Source organism: Seriola dumerili, unplaced genomic scaffold (assembly GCF_002260705.1).
Source record: "Seriola dumerili isolate Sdu_G_001 unplaced genomic scaffold, Sdu_1.0 BDQW01001195.1, whole genome shotgun sequence".
In the NCBI taxonomy this organism is placed as follows: Eukaryota; Metazoa; Chordata; class Actinopteri; order Carangiformes; family Carangidae; genus Seriola; species Seriola dumerili.
In genome coordinates this window covers 481,094-496,145 of record NW_019175450.1, presented here as the reverse complement: position 1 = coordinate 496,145, position 15,052 = coordinate 481,094, and the positions used below count along the sequence as shown (strand labels likewise).

The window sequence follows — 15,052 nt, the reverse complement described above, 5'->3', positions numbered from 1 at the left end:
GGGCTCTGCTGCTAGCCTGGTCTATTCCCTGTTGCTATTTGGATGCATTACTTTGGGGTCAATAATCTAAAACGAAGTTGAATGGACACTAACCCCTCACGTCCAACCCCTGAACACACTGGTGTAAGGTCAGTTTTGTTTTTTGCCCTTGTGTGTAGTTAGCGATATCAGGAGGGTAAACTGATCCTGGATGCTTGTGCCTACTGGCAGGTTCAAATATGCATGTCCACAGAGAGAGAGCTTGAAGTGGGCAGTAAGGGGTCACTCTGAGGCAGCGAGGAGGGTGAGGCCTCTTGGCTGAGCTGATTCTTAAACGCTTTGTGCACACAGAAAGGAATACAGAATGATGGAGTGATAGAGTGGGCTGTGGGTTAACAAATGATAAAAATACGAGCTTATAGACACTGATGATCATTATGATGATAACGATGATGAAGAGGAATGCTGATGACTGTGAGTAAGCAGGCCCCCGGCAGTCCCCTAGCTGTCACATCTAATACAGTATGTGATGTCTGCAGTCCTGATTGGTACTGACATCACACCAAGATGACTGTGATCTGCACAACATGCTCTGCTGTCCTGCACAAAGGATACTGTGAGTGCAGATGTGCATGTGAAATTCCAAGGCTGCTGTTTGTCTTTTATTGTGAACGAATTCATAAAATAAATGCATGCTTAAGCAGATAACAAAAAGCTTTTTCTGTCAGTGTTTTGTTTATCATTTCTGACAGCATGCTGCACTGTATGGGATGTGCATTTATTTCTCCTCGTTGAGCTTCTACCACACACCTTTCTTCTCCAAGCGTTTCATGTCCATGAGTTTCTCCACACTGTGTGGGTCCTGAAGCCAGAGTTGCATGCGGACAAAGGGCTCCCTGCCCTTCAGGCTGAGCTTGTGCCAGGGTTTGGGCCTGGCCAGCAGGTCTGAGACAGAACCCTGAGTCAGACCCAGGATAGTCTCCCCAAACAGACGTTGGCCTGGTTAGGAGAGAGAGGGGAAATGAAATGGTCATTTCTGAGAACTGATTCAATGGCTGAATAATTCACCATTGGGCAAAGTAAGGGGGAAGGGAAATATTAACTAAACTGCACAGACAGCAACAAAACACAGCAGGAAAGGGTAAATATGACCCCTGTGTTTCTTACCAAGGTTATTATCAGTCAGCACCTCCTTAACCTTCTTAGTGATGGCATAAGTATCAAGCTCAGGAGACATTGCGACCATCTCCTGGATGCTGAGACCCGAGTGACCAGGTAGAGGCAGCGGGGTGCCAGGCTGAGACTCCCCACCTGAGGGATCCTCAGACGGAGGTTTGAGACTAGAGGAGTGTGAAGCGAGTGGATCCCCAGCGAGACCGTTGACAGACTCTTCAGCTGAACTGAGGGGCGACTCTGGAGCGGGACTGCAGCTTGCTGATGTCTTGGGAGTACCCTCTGCTTGAGCAGAACAGACAGGGCGAGAAAGATCACACAGGTTAGGAGACGTGTTACTGTGTAAGAAAACAGTTTCATCTCCTCTTCCTGCTGCGTTTGGGAGGGACTTCAGTCATATTACATCAACTAATTTAATTCCTGTTAAACAAACAGCAAAGGTGCTTAAGTTTTCAGTTTGAAGCTTTTTTGGCTTCCTCCTCCTATTCCTTCATCTCCCTGTCTCTGTCTGTGTAGTACTGCTGTGCAGCTCAGCAGGCTGGAAGAGAGCAGTCATGAGGAGCTGTCAGTGTACATTAGCTGCTGTTTACACCCCCAGAGAGAAAGAGAGAAAGAGAAACACGCACACGCACACACACACACATACAGAGCTGCCATCTGGCGCTGCAACACTAACTTGTCTATGACATGACAAACCAGCAGCTTGCTGGCTGACACTGCCACAGCACTGGGGATGGGGGGATGGTGGGAGGAGAGGGGGGAGAATGGTGAGCGAGAGGGAGGGGAGGAGGAGGAGGGGTGTGGGTGGGGTGAGTGACAGACTGACAGTAACAACTAGCCACTAGCTCTAATCAGGCTTTCAGAGTAATGCTCTAGCCCAAGGAGCCTGGTTGTGTGAATCCAGATACTGTGTCATGTGTATGTGTGTGTCGTGTGTGTGTGTGTGTGTGTGTGTGTGTGTGTGTGTGTGTGTGTGTGTGTGTGTGTGTTGTGTGATTTGTTTACCTTGGTTCTGGGCTTGCTGGATGTGTGTGTTTTGCCCCTGGTCTCCATTGAGCCACGGTTGCATGCGGAGGTATGGCTCTCTGCTCCTCTGGTTCAACTTGTTCCACGGCTTGTGTCGAGACAGACTGTCACTCAATATTCCCTAAAACACACACAAGGAGAATGACTCAGACATGCAACCACTGTAGAGTAAAAACAGAGTCATAAAAACAGAGAAAGAGCAGATAAAGCACACACAGGCTTTTGTTTTCCCCACGCCCGCTCCCTCACCTCTTTGGAGTCCTCCTGGTTGTGGTTCTCCTCTCCTGTCTGGCTGGATATGTTCCTGCGGGTGTCTGTGTGCATGTTGCTCCACCACTGCTCTCTCCAGTAACCCACCCCCCCAGAGCTTCCAGAGCGGGCCGAACCCTCAGAGCCCCGACCCAGCCTGAGAGCTCCGTCAGCAGACATGTCAATCCCTGAAGAAGCCCTGCCCTCCCTCTTCATGCCGGAGCTGAAGTCCAGGACTGGAGATGGGGATGAGGGCGAGGACAAGAGGGAGCTGGGAGGCTTCTTGAGGGAGAGTGCCAGGGGGTTGTAAGGGGGTAGGGGGGCGGTGAGCGGAGAGTTCAGCAGGTCCCTCTGAGATAGTGATGCTGAGGAGGAAGAGGAAGATGAGGCTTTGAGGATGGGCTCCAGTGCAGCCTGCTGGGCCTCCATCTCTCTGCGAGCTTGCTCTAAGATGGAGCGGATGGCCTCATCTGATCCACTTCCCCCTCCACCTCCTAGTCCTCCTCCGCCCCCTCCTTTCAGTCCTGCATATGAGGGTTGAGCATGGGACAAGTCTGTTGAGGGAGTGGAGAAAAGGGCCATCATGAGAGACTCAGACAAACGCACACAGCCACAATATATCATCCTCAATGCTTTGACGTCTCTGGAGATGAGAAAAAAAAAAAAAAAAAAAAACTACGACTCACCAGCTTTCTGCACCTGCAGCTCTCTTTTCGCCTGCTCCAGAATGGACTTGATGGCCTCATCTGAACCTGCCTCTGGGGTGCGGACGCGAGCAGTAATGTTACCTGGAAGGAGAGGAAGAGGGAATGGGAGGAGATGAAAAACCTTGTCAGATTAAAAAGCAGACATAACCGACTACAGAGCAGGTAAGGAGAACAATAACGGAGATTATGAGGACATCGAATAATTACACCATAGCACAGCACAAAGAACAACATTCCCACCACTGAGCTACAAGGCAACTACACTGGAGGGATTGTCATAATTTCTCTGGTCCCTTTGGAGCTCACACATGCACACGTGCTACAGGGTTCGTACTGTAAATGCTCCCCACAGAATAACAACTACCAATAAAATCCCTAAATACACATGCTGGCTTTTCCTCTGACGCAAGTCACTGGAACTGTGCGGTTACCTTCAAGGCACATTTATATCTGTATGCCTGCCCGCAAATTAATAAATGGCAACACACACACACACACACACACACGCACGCACACACCATAGATACAGTTCACCCCAACACAAACATGCCACACAGACAGAACGTGCTAGAATCTCTGTGTGTGAAGGGGACAGACCTGTGTGTGAAGCTGTATCGGAGAGGGCTCTCCGCTTCGGAGCATCCTGAAACACTCGGCTAAGCTGGGGCTGGCCTGAGCCCTCTGTTAAAAACAATATACCACACACTATGTTACAGCACTTGTGTGTTTTTTTTTTTTTGTTTTTGTTATTTTTACTGCTAGACCAAATGGTACCCTATCATGCTCTGCAAATATATGGAATGTGTGAATACTTCCATCCAATGCATATTACAGTACCTTAAATGCATTGATTTTTACCATCTGTGGCCCTGGTTGGAATACAACCTCTAACAAGAATATTAATCTACTACAAAGACTGACTAGTGAGGGATAAATTATTCAATAGTACGTATTAAACAGGGGCATATGAACTGTGGCCTATTTTTAACACGGACTGTGTCTTGGACTAGGTGGTAGACTGCTATTTATTTGTACCACTGAGACCACCTTCAATCAGAAATGTCCTGATGCGTTAACAAAAGCAGGCCTAGGCTAATCGAATCTGCCCGTAGTTAACAGTACCCCTGCCTTCCTCCTAGTTCCCACCGATCAATATTATTGATGTGTGAAAGGTTTCTGTATTGACCACAATGGCTAGGAGAGGCTCTTGGGATCAGTGCGTGACTAGGAACTCACTCAAAACACACAGGTGTGGCACAGGATGGGAGTTAGGAAAGAGAAAGAAAAATAAAAAGCTAGTCCATATTGACAAGCTAATCAATGGCTCTGTGCAGGGCTGTACACACACACACACACGCATAGACACACACACGCACACACACACACACACACACACGCATAGACACATTAAAGATACACAGACTCACCTCTCTGCCGTCCCTGGATGCTGCGCAGTGCAAGGATGTTCTGCTCATCAGCAAGGAACTGCCTCATCTTGTGGAAGGGCTCCTTCCCCCGGATGGTTAGCTTGTTCCACGGCTTTGGTCTGGCCAGAATCTCACTGACCGAACCCTGGGACAGTCCCAGCACATAGTGGCCAAACACACGCTGACCAATGTTGTGCTTGATCAGCTGCTCTTTCACCTGTCGGGCAATCTCTGCTGTGTCCATGTCCTCCCCGTCCAAAACACTCCCTGTGGTAGCGTCAGAGTGGCTGGGTGATGGGGATGGGGCGCTGCCAGCGGTGCTGCTCCCATTAACGGGAGCCATGTCTGGGCTGGCTGGAGGCGGCTGGGGGCTGCTGGCTGCCAGAGGGATGGCAGCAGACCCAGAGCCAGGGGTGGAGGTAGGGATGGAGCTGAGGGTTGGAGTGAAGGGGGTGAACAGTAGAGCCCCACTGGGGATTCCAGACGACTCCTGCAAGGCTTTGGAGTAGAAGGTCTGGAGCAGCTGCCGCTGGATCAGGGAGTTCAAAGCCATCTTACCACCCACCAGAGGGAACACAGGGGAGTAGAAGTCCTGTCCAATGCCCGTAGGAGTGAAAGGGTGTGTTTCGCCGCTGCTGGTGGTGGTGGCAGTGTTGAGGGGGTCCGTATGAGTGCGAGACAGGGGGAGCTGGGAGGAGGAAGGAAGAGAGGGAGGGGGAGGAGGGGGCGAGGAAGAGGGATCGCTGGGCATGGTCTCCTCCTTCGTTGTGGACTCTTCTGTCCCTTTTCGCCCGGCTGACCCTACAAGAAAGGTCAAACACACCATGCATTATGGGGGAGTCAACAAAAAAGGGGTTCCAAAAAGAGAGAGAAATAAATAACAAAAGTTGAAAAGTTATCTGATTCATGTCTTTTCCAAATTAGTGAACTTTATTTTCCTTTTTTGCCAACCCCCCCAGACAAAGTGCCCATGCATTTGTGATTTCAACCTTTCTTGTAAGCCACAGCCTGGAAGAAAAAAAGGACAAACAAAACAATTGACACTGTGCCACTTAGGCATGTTAGCTTGGCCCAGGGCTCAGTCTCTCTCTCTCTCGCAGGCAAAGTGGAAGTAACTGGACAGAGTAAAATTATGTCCTTAGATAGCCAATACACCATGTGAGTCCTCTTCCATGTTGCTGGAATGTGTTCCTAAACACTGATTTATTCCATTGTAGATGCAGAATCATAGTCTTTAGTTCACAAAAAAAACATCCAGGAGAGAAATCAGAGCAATAAAACTTTTTTGAAAAACATTTTTTATGGCTGAACAGAAAAAAGATGCATGCACCAAAAACAGACACTGAACAGCTCTGTTGACTCTGAGTCAAGGCCTTATTTCACATCTTCCCTAAATTGTCAGACTGATTAAATTTTTACATTCACCAAAACAAATATAGACATATACTATATTTTCTCAAGCCTTGTAACTACTAGAATCCATCTTGATGATAAGTGCTGGGAGAAATATTATTCTAATGCATAACCATTGAGACTTAACATGATTAAGTAAGACAGTAAGCTCCCCTTACTGTGAATGTTAATCAATTCAAAGCTATTCAACTATTCAAGCCTAAAGCCATGACATTTCAAAACCATAAACACTGTTGCAGAGGGCAAGAGTCCTGATGTAGGGGGCATAGTATGGTGTCCTCATTTTTGTGTACTGCAACTTTGTTACTGTTCAGGTTGACCTCCTGCTGGGGTATTCAAAGACACCAGAGATACACCAGAGAGCAACAACATTTCTGTACCATGATGAAGTTTTGCATTTCTTTTGCACATAGAGGACCCAATGTCCCAAAAACATTCATAAATGGTTAAGTATTCTCAGAGAAAAAGAATCTATATGCATACATATGGTATGTATACACTTCCCTACTACAGTTCTTTCATAGTCATCCCTGCACAGCCTTACCTGTAGCTGAGCCGTCATCTAAGGTCCCATGAATATTGGACTCAGCTTCTGTTAGCATTCTTTCATTTCCATTGGTCTGAGTGACGGTTTCGTGGAGACAGTGTTGATGAACCCAGCCCTTATTGTTAACTTACATTTGGACAGACTTACCGCTGAGCTCAGTGTTGGCGATGCGCAGAGCGGCGCTCTCAGATTGAAGACTACGGTTCCTCTCCAGCAAGAGCACCTCCAGAGGTTTGGAGGAGTCCTGATCAAGAGGACAGGCGGAACGGAAATTAAAATGATGTTTTACAAAATTACTCCGGTCTTCCCCTTCAAATGTTCGTTTTTCACAAATCTAATTGTACAATTTTGTCTTGACTTAGATACTAGTACTTTAACAATATGTTTCACAGGTCCACTACTGAATGACATTCATGTCTGTACAGATTTTATTACTTTGTCACTTTTACCTGCACAGAGTCAGATGTTCCAAACTCCATAGACTTGAGAATACTGAGGAGATAGAAAAAAAAAATTCTAAATGACCCCCAACAGAGACACATTTACTGTGTAGCATGCTAGCTTGTCTATTTCTGTCTCTTTAAGGACAAAGGATAGTGGGGCAGTGAGTGAGAGAGACACAAAGTACTGTGAAGCTACAGACATGCAAGCTTCACCTTCATAAGGGCACTCAATTGAGTTACACATCTTAAATGAAGACACGCATCTTGTTTAATATGGTTAAAGACATCAAACGCATGCAATAAATAGATCTGTGCTGGAGACACACACACGCACACCCACCCACCCACACACCCACACACCCACACAAGTGAGTGTGTGTGCTCCTCACCTCAGCTCCTTCTTCACCTCCTCATAGTCAGCTTGTTTCTGCAGTTTCTCCTCCAGTTCCTGCGGATTACAAAGAGTTGAAATGACATGAAAATGAATAAAATAATACAATGAATCCTTGGATCTTTATATGTCATGTACTGTTGGTACCTTGAGAATGGCAGTCTTGCTGCTGAGCTGCTGCTCCAGCTGTGTGATCTGGGAGCTGGTGGTCTCTCGGAGTTTGGTCAGGCTGGCCTGCAGTCTCTGGACGTCATCCACCAGCTGGGCGGTCTCCCTTTCTTTGGCCCTGAGCTCCGCCTCCAGACTTGAGTGGGATGCCACCTCTGCCGCCTGTTCCTTAAGGTCAAATAAGGACGGCAGTTTAATCTAATGAGCAAACTAAAACCTTACAGCTATTAAAGTATTCATAAAGCCACAATTAGATGTGATGAAAAGTCCCATATAATTAGTATTTCTAGGCCAGACAGAAGCTGCTGATTTTCGTTTCAAAAGGCTTGCTCCTTTAGATCAATAATCAGACGGTCACAAGTTGATACTTTGGTGCGGAAGACAGTCTTTAAGTTTACCAAGTCAAACCTCTGCAGTCTGTTGTACAGTCCGATAAATTAGTTAATCAATACACCATCACTTATTGCCACCGTGGCAACTTTTTAAGTCAACAAATCAATGCATTATTGGTGACTCCAATGCCTGACCTCTATGACCAGTGACTTCAGTGATCCATAAATTGAAGCTTTCACCAGCCATACACCTCAGGCATTAAAATGGCTAAGCTGATCTTTAGCCTATCAATACTTCTTTGTCAGCCATCCAGTGAATCAGTGAAATGTGTTACCGTGTCGGGGTCGGCCTTGGCCGGGCTGCTGAGCTGCTGGGATTGGTTACTCAAGGACAGCTGCTCTCTGAGTGACTCCGCCTCTCTCTGAGCTGCTTCTGCTCGCTGGAAGGAAAAGGAGAAATGTTGAAGGAAAATCAACTTGTCGAGATTCTTACACTTTTTTTTTTTTTTTTTTGGTGTACACACATTTCTTTAACAATTTTCCACTAGCTCCAGAGGAAAACTGAAAACCTTTAATGCATGTAGATGGAGAGAGAATAGAGAGTAGTAAGACTCAGAAAGCAAAAGTCCTGTTAAGTCCTGTTAAAAGCAGCATGGTACCCCTAATGTAAATTAATTCTTATTGCAACTTAACGGTCTTTGGATGGTGTTTGGAGATAAGATTTTGGGCATTAAACAATAATAATTATCTCAACATTTTTCATCAAAGTATAGAGCACTGTACAAGCGATGGGCAAGTGGCAAAAAAATACAATCAAACTGAAGGAATCCTTTCCAATACACCATCTTCTTCTACCAGTCAGTTGTGTCTCTGTATGAAAAGGAAGTTCATCCCCTTCCACTACAAACAAATACTGTATATACTACAGAGTGAAGGAGGGCTGAGAGAATGCAAAGTAGAAGTGTAGGATGAGGGCCAAGGGTGGATTTTTCCTTAATTGCAAATATTAAATTAGTCCTGAGAATTGAGATGATACCCGCTGCCTTGTATTTATGGCCAAACTGCCATGCTCCAGTTGGGAATCATCTGCAGCACTGGCCAACTTGCCATCATTAGGAGTTACAGGGAGCCGATTCCACAGTGTTCTTAATTGCAACCATATTGAGAGTTGTTATTGACTGGGTGGGAGTTGGACTGCTAGTCGCAAAAAGAAAAATCCTGTTTTCCATTTTCTCCTTATAAAAGCATATAAAAAGTCTGTGACTGAGCTGGAGGCCATGCTGTCATCCTCTGTAAACCTCAAATCAGAAGTGTGAATAGTGTGTGTGTGTGTTTGTGTGTGGCATTATAGTTGGAGCACTAACCTTTAGGCTAATATTAACATTACATGCCTATGCTACCCCTTTAGCCACAAATCATACTCTTGGGCTAATAATGAAAGTTAACAACAATGACATTAACAGATACCACAGGAATATTTACAACACAAGGGCAGAGGGCGCACTGTGGGGCTTATTTCAGCTGCATGGGTTTAGTAGGTGTGTAATAAAGATATAAAACAAACAGTAGCTTTCACAGTGATAAGCATGTCATTATTCGTTAATGTAAGACACATTTCACAGATTCTGAGCAGATAAGAATATTTGTATTTTCACAGGACAAAGATTAGGATGTTCTACGCTTTTCTTGTTGTCAAAAAATCCTATTAAAAAAAAAACAAACCAAAACCAACAGTGCGGTAGGCCGTTTCTCAATAAAACTTTCTCAGTCCCTCTCTGCCCCAAGCCTGTTTGTTCGAACTGAAGATGTAAATCTTGAAAAAAAAAAAAAAAAAAAAAAAAAAATTGGTGCTCTTTTGAATATCTACGGCAGCAGGACTCAAACAGCTGGGCACGTTCAACGTAATGAAGGAACATGTCACCCAGTGCAATAGCGTGACATATGAGGCGTTTATAATAATTTGGAAAACAGTGGAGCTCAGAGGAATAATAATAAATATAGTATAATAATAATAATAGTAGAGTATATTCATTGTTGGCTTTGAAAGAACAGAATATCACCAGACTAGATCCTTTACATCATTCTATGCAATATTTTCTTTACGATTTTAGTCAAAGCACTCAGTTGCTTTGTCTGTAGTTAAACAATAACACTCATGGAGCCTGGTGTGACAGATGATTTGGACGACGCTGTGTTAAAATGTACAGTAAGGATGTTGAGCAGCTTTACCTGATTGGCTCTTTCCAGGTCTGTCATCACCATCTCAATCTCATCGGCCCTGAGAGAGACATTTACTATTACTCCAGAGAAATGCACAACAGAGCATGTGACAGTGCTTTAAAGAGACTCGTTGAAATAGAGCTCACAAATAAAAACAAGGAATGGATAAATGGATAGATGATTCCCAGGAAGAAAAGTACACTCTGCACACAACACGTGTGTGCGAGATTGTTCAGAGAGCACACATTTAGAGAATGCCAGTGCCGTGTCCATTAAGCTACTGTCTAAATTTCACCTTAATCCATTGATTGTGAACTCCATAACCCAAACAGCTTGTATGTGTGCGTGCATACATGTATTTAAGTGTGTGTGTGTGTGCCTATGTGTGTGGGTGTGCACATGTAAGCCCCTAAACCCAGGCCACACTAAAACAGAGGGATTACATTAATAGAGCTCTAAGTCCTAATACAGCAGACTAATCTGCTATGAAGCTGTGTGATTGTGTCTGACTAATGGTCTGGATGGTGGCCATGGTTCACTTCTCACTTGCTAGAGGTCAGACAGCAGGAATACATCCCCATAATACCACCTCTCATTGGACTTTGGAAAAATAACTTTTAATAACTCTTTTTCATGAGTGATGTGAACACCTATCGCTCTTCTGCAAACAATGACAGAGATGTGGAAGAAACATTGGGAACAAGCAAAACAACACAGAATTCACACACAATGAATATTAATATTTTTGTGTTCAATTTTCACACCATGAACTGTTGAATTGTCTGAATATGATTACCCTGTGTGTGTGTGTGTGTGTGTGTGTGTGTGTGCGCACTCCAAGATAAATTATGAATGCATTTCTCCGTATGAGGAAGTTACAATAATCGAATGCATGAAAATACTGACAAAATTTCAAGGCTAGTCTTCAGTGCAGTGCTAAAGAGGCAGCGTGTATGCATGCATGTTTATTTAAGACATTACTCACTGATAATACATGGGCGGCATCAAGTGCAAAGATGTGAGCACATATGTGCACTGCTTCGTGCATTAAGACCTTTTGATTTCACTGCAATCTTTTGATAGTGAACCCAATAACCCACGCAGCTTTTGTGTTTGTGTGTCACAGTATAAGAAACAGTGTTATGTCCCATAGGCTTGAGTACTACTGATTTGAATGTGTTTAACAAAACAGACACAGTTGATATTAGGTCAACGTTGTGCCACAGGCAATGCAGCAAAAAGAATCAGATGTGGGTGGGAGAGCTTTTCACTCTCCGCTTTTATTCTTTCCCTAACAGTTAAAAGGATCTAGTATGCATTTAAGCAACATAATAGTACACTACCTCACCAGCTTTTATCCTGTCTTAAGCTATATTGTGCCGGACCCACGTGCACGCTCAATTGTGCTCCCGCACACACAAATGTAAGGTCAGTGAGCCAACAAGCCAGAAAAGCTTGTAATGGAGAGCGTTTATGGGTAGTAATGCAACCCAAATACACCACCGCTCCTGCTCCAAATGTGATCATTTAATCAAAGTACAGATGCACAAAGTCTTCTTAAATAACCTTTGGATTTGGCTGTATTTGGGAATTATAAAGGCAAAGCTAGAGGCTGAGCTAGAGGCTGAGGGCCAAAGCAGATCACAGGGAAGGGATTTTCTGCATATCCTGATACAGTCAGTCAGTCGCTGGGCAGGGCAGGAACTGTCCATGGTTAGCCAATGCACCCAGTGGAATTAATTCATCAAACCCAGAACAGTAAAGGGAGGGTCCTTCGTAATGATGAGGCCTGATTTTACGCCACCAAAACTTATCTACAAAGCTCTATGCAGCAACCACAGGGAGGAGCTATAGAGTAGATGCACAGCTGCACTGGAAAGACACATACATGCACACAAACAACACACACTCGCACACACTTACACACACTCTTTTGTACCATGAAAGCCAATGGGTGCACCCAGTGACATCAGTGAGTACTGTAGGACTTCTGAAACAAGCCCAGAGCCTCTAAGCTCCTACTGTACTTCCTCCATCTCAGACAGGCCTTTTCATCTCTTATCATCTTCTCTCTCTTGCTCCTCACTCAACTGCTTTTCTCTTCCACCCTCTGCCTGCCTCTATCCTTTCCCCTCAACCCGTTCCCTTCTCATTGCCCTCCACTTTCTCTCCTTTCATCTTTTTTTCCCTCCACCTCCCCTCTCTCATCTTTTGCCCTCTCTTCCTCGGCCTCTGTCCTCGGTGCCAGCAGGATATTCCCCTGATTTAGATTTTCATTTCCCTCCTCTATCACACTCTTATCCCCTCTTCCTCGCTGTAGCCTCCAGCCCCTGGCTCACTTTTTGCCCTCTAGCTTTCATCATTCCATTCCTTTTCTTTCCTTGGCTTTCTCCACATTGCGTTTTCACAGCGTGTTACCTTGGGGATTTCAAGGAGGCTTAAAAAGAAGCTAGCTGTGAGAGTGTGTCTGTGTGTGTGTGTGTGTGTGTGTGTGTGTGTGTGTGTGTGTGTGTGTGTGTGTGTATGTGTGTATGTTGTTCGCCATTTTGTGTTTGTGTGTGCTTGAGACGGACACAAGAAAGAAAAGCCTTTTGACTGTTGCCTAATTATCAGCAATTAAATGGTTTTCCCAAAATGGTATCAAGCGTTTATACACAGATAAAGCTGCACACAAACACTAAGAGGTGCAGGCACACACGGACACACATACACAGCATCCTGTGGGGCTGGGGATCAATATATCATTAATCTTTAACAGGGACTAAACGGGTAAAATGTGGCCAGCCAGACCCTCACAGCGCCAGCGCAGAGAGGGGGCTACGCTACATCTGCAGGCCCGCCTCCCGCTGAAGCTCACACACTCCGGGCACTGCTACATCGACCAAATTCTCAGAGAGTGTGTGTACGTCCGACCGCGTGTGTGTGCGTGCGTGTGTGTATTTTAAAAGGCAGATTACCCAAATGCAGCAAGAGGATGGGGGATTTGTCACGCAATGTCCTCCTTAGTGGAAAGTTTAGAGCAAGTGAGTGTGTGTGCGTATGTCTGTGTTTGTGTGAAAAAGTGCATGATATGGATGCCATTTGTATTTTGCAGAGCCAAAATATATGCAGTCAAAGGGTTAAAAGTTGTGTTCAGCCAAACACTGGCGATTTGCTCAGCCAAGCAGTAAACGGGGGAAGGACTCCAAGGACTGGGAGGGTGCAGGGTTAGAGAGGGTTTGTGTGTGCTTTAAAGCGTTGCATTAAAATTTCAGATCACAGCACGCCACATAGTCAAGGACCCTGACTGCCTCAGGCTCACGAGTGAGCGAATGAGTGTGTGTGTGTATTTGTATGTGTGTGTGTGTGTGGTGAGCGCGTGTGTGAGCGTGTGTGGATGTGGGCGGGCATGTGTTTATTAGCTTCTGTAAGCAAATGGGGCCTACTATATGTGTCTTTTCAAAATGTGTTTTCTTCTGACATAAAAGGAAGAGACAAGGACAGAAAAAGGAAGAAGGAAGTGTAAAGAAATGAGAGAAAGAAGAGGAGCAGTGCAATATAGTCATGAGGAAAGAAAATAAACAGGCGGGGGGGGGGGGCCCTCTGATAGACCATGAAACCTATTGATTACATCCATTACACTGCATGTAATATCTTCCTGTGGCCTTTCCTCTTACACTCACAAACGCACAACGCAGGAGATAAACGATAAAGCGGGGGAGCGAGGGAGGTAGAAGAGGGGAAAAAAGTGTTGTGAGGATGAGAGAAGAGGGATTGATCTGTTTTTAACAGCCAATCAATTTAACAACTCTGTTAATGGAGAGACGGTGAGTTTGGGACATGGTAAATGGGGTAGAGGAGAACCTTAAAAGCCAAGTTGATACTCTGTCCTACTTTGTGTATGGGGGCGTGCAGGATGCCCTTGACCATCTTGGATTTAAGAGTTCACATTTCAAGGAAAGAGCAATCTTTCCTTGAAATGTTTTTGAGGTACACAGATTACCAATAAAACCAAAGAAACGCTTTGTTTTTCTTTTCAGAATCTGAAACTTTCTGAATGTGGTTCGGACGCTCGAGTAGTTCTGGTTCCCGTCACTCTACCCTGAGGGAATAAGGAGTGTGAATGTCATAAAGTGCCACTTCACAGTGTGGAGTGCTGACATGGAAAAGCTTCTGTTCTCATCCTCACCACTACTATAAGATCAATAATGATAGATGCCCATGGCTCAAGTAATTGAAGCTACCTTATCTAACAGGTCCTGTTAGAAGCCTTTGTAGCTTTAAGTCTAAGATCTCAACGTGACCCTCAGTCGCCTCCCCTCTCTATCGTGACCCTGATGAATCACAGAGAGCTACAACACACACAAAAAAAAAAATCTCTATTTTGGTGCTTTGCTGTGGCTGCAGAATGCATTACAATCCCTGTCAGTATTTACAGTGCGTGGGTAATGCTGGGATTTGGAGGCTGTTGAGCGTTGTGGGATACAATCCAGCTGTTAGGGAGAGAAGGGGGAGTTTCCAGGCAAGGATATTCACTAAACAGGATGATTATGTCAGGAACAGACTATGGAGGAGCCAGAGGGGAAAAGTCACCCACAAACACACACATAGATCAGCAACACACATACTTTGCTGTGGATTCCTCGTCATACTTTGTCTTCAAATCAAAGAGCTCGGCCTGAGTTGTTTCAAGTGCTGTAAAAGACGGGAAAAGAGTTAGTTGTGACAAGTCAGAATTCAAATGAAGAACCTTGAATGCTGTGTAATATCTAAGTATGAACAATATTTTTTAGATGGTCCAAAAAATACTCAATCAGCTTCTTACAATGAGCTGGACTCCTACACGAACACACAATTTTCTGACAAAGTTACAGTAGTTTTGGTTATTTCACACGAGAGACTTCTGTTTGTGTTTTTGCCTGTGTTTTTCTCACAGGATTAAAGTGATAGTTATGGAGTTATTTATTTATGTTGGCCACTGTCAATCTGATCAAACCA

General features: G+C 44.9%; 1 protein-coding gene across 5 annotated transcripts in view; it reads right to left on the bottom strand.

The window, feature by feature from the left end:
• The window catches only part of cux1 (cut like homeobox 1), a 59,833-nt gene that overhangs the window by 11,131 nt on the left and 33,650 nt on the right, over nt 1–15,052 (bottom strand). The window contains exons 8-20 of one of the 5 annotated variants that reach the window (XM_022767562.1): nt 14,683–14,749; nt 10,085–10,133; nt 8,191–8,295; nt 7,503–7,691; nt 7,354–7,412; nt 6,971–7,013; nt 6,669–6,765; nt 4,562–5,362; nt 3,114–3,215; nt 2,428–2,981; nt 2,158–2,299; nt 1,147–1,434; nt 790–978 (exon numbers count right to left, since the gene is read on the bottom strand). In XM_022767562.1, the coding sequence (XP_022623283.1) occupies nt 790–978; nt 1,147–1,434; nt 2,158–2,299; nt 2,428–2,981; nt 3,114–3,215; nt 4,562–5,362; nt 6,669–6,765; nt 6,971–7,013; nt 7,354–7,412; nt 7,503–7,691; nt 8,191–8,295; nt 10,085–10,133; nt 14,683–14,749 (2,685 nt within the window). The remainder of the gene's footprint in view (nt 1–789; nt 979–1,146; nt 1,435–2,157; nt 2,300–2,427; nt 2,982–3,113; nt 3,216–4,561; nt 5,363–6,668; nt 6,766–6,970; nt 7,014–7,353; nt 7,413–7,502; nt 7,692–8,190; nt 8,296–10,084; nt 10,134–14,682; nt 14,750–15,052) is intronic. The other 4 variants (XM_022767560.1, XM_022767561.1, XM_022767563.1 and 1 more) reach the window with 4 other exon arrangements.